Source organism: Trichinella spiralis (assembly GCF_000181795.1).
Source record: "Trichinella spiralis strain ISS 195 chromosome Unknown Scfld1, whole genome shotgun sequence".
Classification (NCBI taxonomy): Eukaryota; Metazoa; Nematoda; class Enoplea; order Trichinellida; family Trichinellidae; genus Trichinella; species Trichinella spiralis.
The window spans coordinates 2,279,283-2,280,741 of NW_003526940.1; the positions used below are offsets into that span (position 1 = coordinate 2,279,283).

At 35.0% G+C, this 1,459-nt stretch overlaps 1 protein-coding gene across 1 annotated transcript; it reads right to left on the reverse strand.

Annotated features, from left to right (window-relative positions):
* Nucleotides 1–525: 525 nt before the first annotated feature.
* Tsp_11119 (hypothetical protein) lies at nt 526–1,054 on the reverse strand. The gene is given in 4 exon segments (XM_003381973.1): nt 526–585; nt 630–872; nt 935–1,002; nt 1,018–1,054. The coding sequence occupies 4 exon segments, from the start codon at nt 1,052–1,054 to the stop codon at nt 526–528; spliced, it is 408 nt and encodes a 135-aa protein (XP_003382021.1).
* Nucleotides 1,055–1,459: the final 405 nt, after the last annotated feature.

The window sequence follows — 1,459 nt, forward strand, 5'->3', positions numbered from 1 at the left end:
TTTTCTTAATTATTATTATCGCATTTGATATAACGTCACTTTGGTACAATAAAATATAGAATAATGATAAAAATTATTTTCGGGAATGCTAATCATGAAAAAGTATGAACTTCACCACAAATTATATATTTGAATATACAAAATTTCAATGAATGACGAAACTTCAAACAAACACAAAATTTTGGAATATTTCCATTTTTTATGTTACGTCACTATTATTAAAGTTACGTAATCCTAAATGGAATATTTGAACCAATGAAATGAAAAGATATTACAGCTAATCACAACTGAAGACTTTGAATCAATGAGCAATTAGACAAGGAAAACCAATACGACAAAAACTTCACGGCCCAATAAAGTGAAAACCAATACGACAAAGATTTCACGGTCCAATAAAATAGCGTGGGCAATGACCAATAAGAGAAAAGTGGGACCGAGTAGTAACAAACCAAAAGTGATAGATTTTCTGCTGTACAAAATATTTAAATGGAATTATGTACACTACTATACAATAAAAAGTGGCCATCAGACTTCGACATTCGCCAGTGGGGTGGAATCTCCAGCTACTGGCGAGTTGGCGGAAGTCTTGGAAAATTTTGTGCCCGTTTTCTGTACATTGCCGTTTTAACACTTTTATACGTTGGAAACTGACCGGCAGTTTCCAAATCAGCAGATGCACTGCTTGCTTCTTCGCGGTAAATCTGCGGAATGGTCTTCATTTCCTCCGCTGCCCGTCGCTTGAGAGCATTTTTTTTCTCCATTTTATAAAGAATGTCACTGTCAGGGGTGCAATCATCTGCATGAGGATTACAATCCAAGACTGCGTCCACATCTAAGTTCGTGTAGATTGAACCCCGGCATCCTTTTTTAACCTACATGATGAACTTGAATTGAATGAACAGAAATGAGATATTAGATAAAATATTAAAATTACCTGACGGCAAACCCACTGTTTATCTTGCATGTTAGTACGTTTCAAATTGTAAACTCTTCCTTCATGTACTAAATTGTAATTACCTCTTTCATTCAAAACCAAATGCAAATTTTCAGCCATGAAATGAAACAAATCAGAGGAACGTCAAGCACAGAGAGCAGATAAAGCGTAAGATGGAGAGAATGTGATTCGTTACTGATTATATATATGTGCTGACTGTTTGTAAATAAATTTGTTGCCTGTTGAAATTTATCTAGATTCGATGTAAACTTCCGGGTGTAATGTCAGAATAATAATCTGTTTGAAAAATCTGGAATGTTGTAGCAACACTTCCAATTTCCGGGTTACAAATGGCACTAATGCTAACGTTACGTTTCAGCTCGCAATTTCACTTAATTTTACGCTTGATTTCATACATATGCCTTTGTCAAGCATTCTCCGCTTTTCTCGTCACATCACATATGTTGGTAAAGGCGATTTTAATACAAAGAGAAAATGCACAATTGACAAATTGTTCACAGTTGC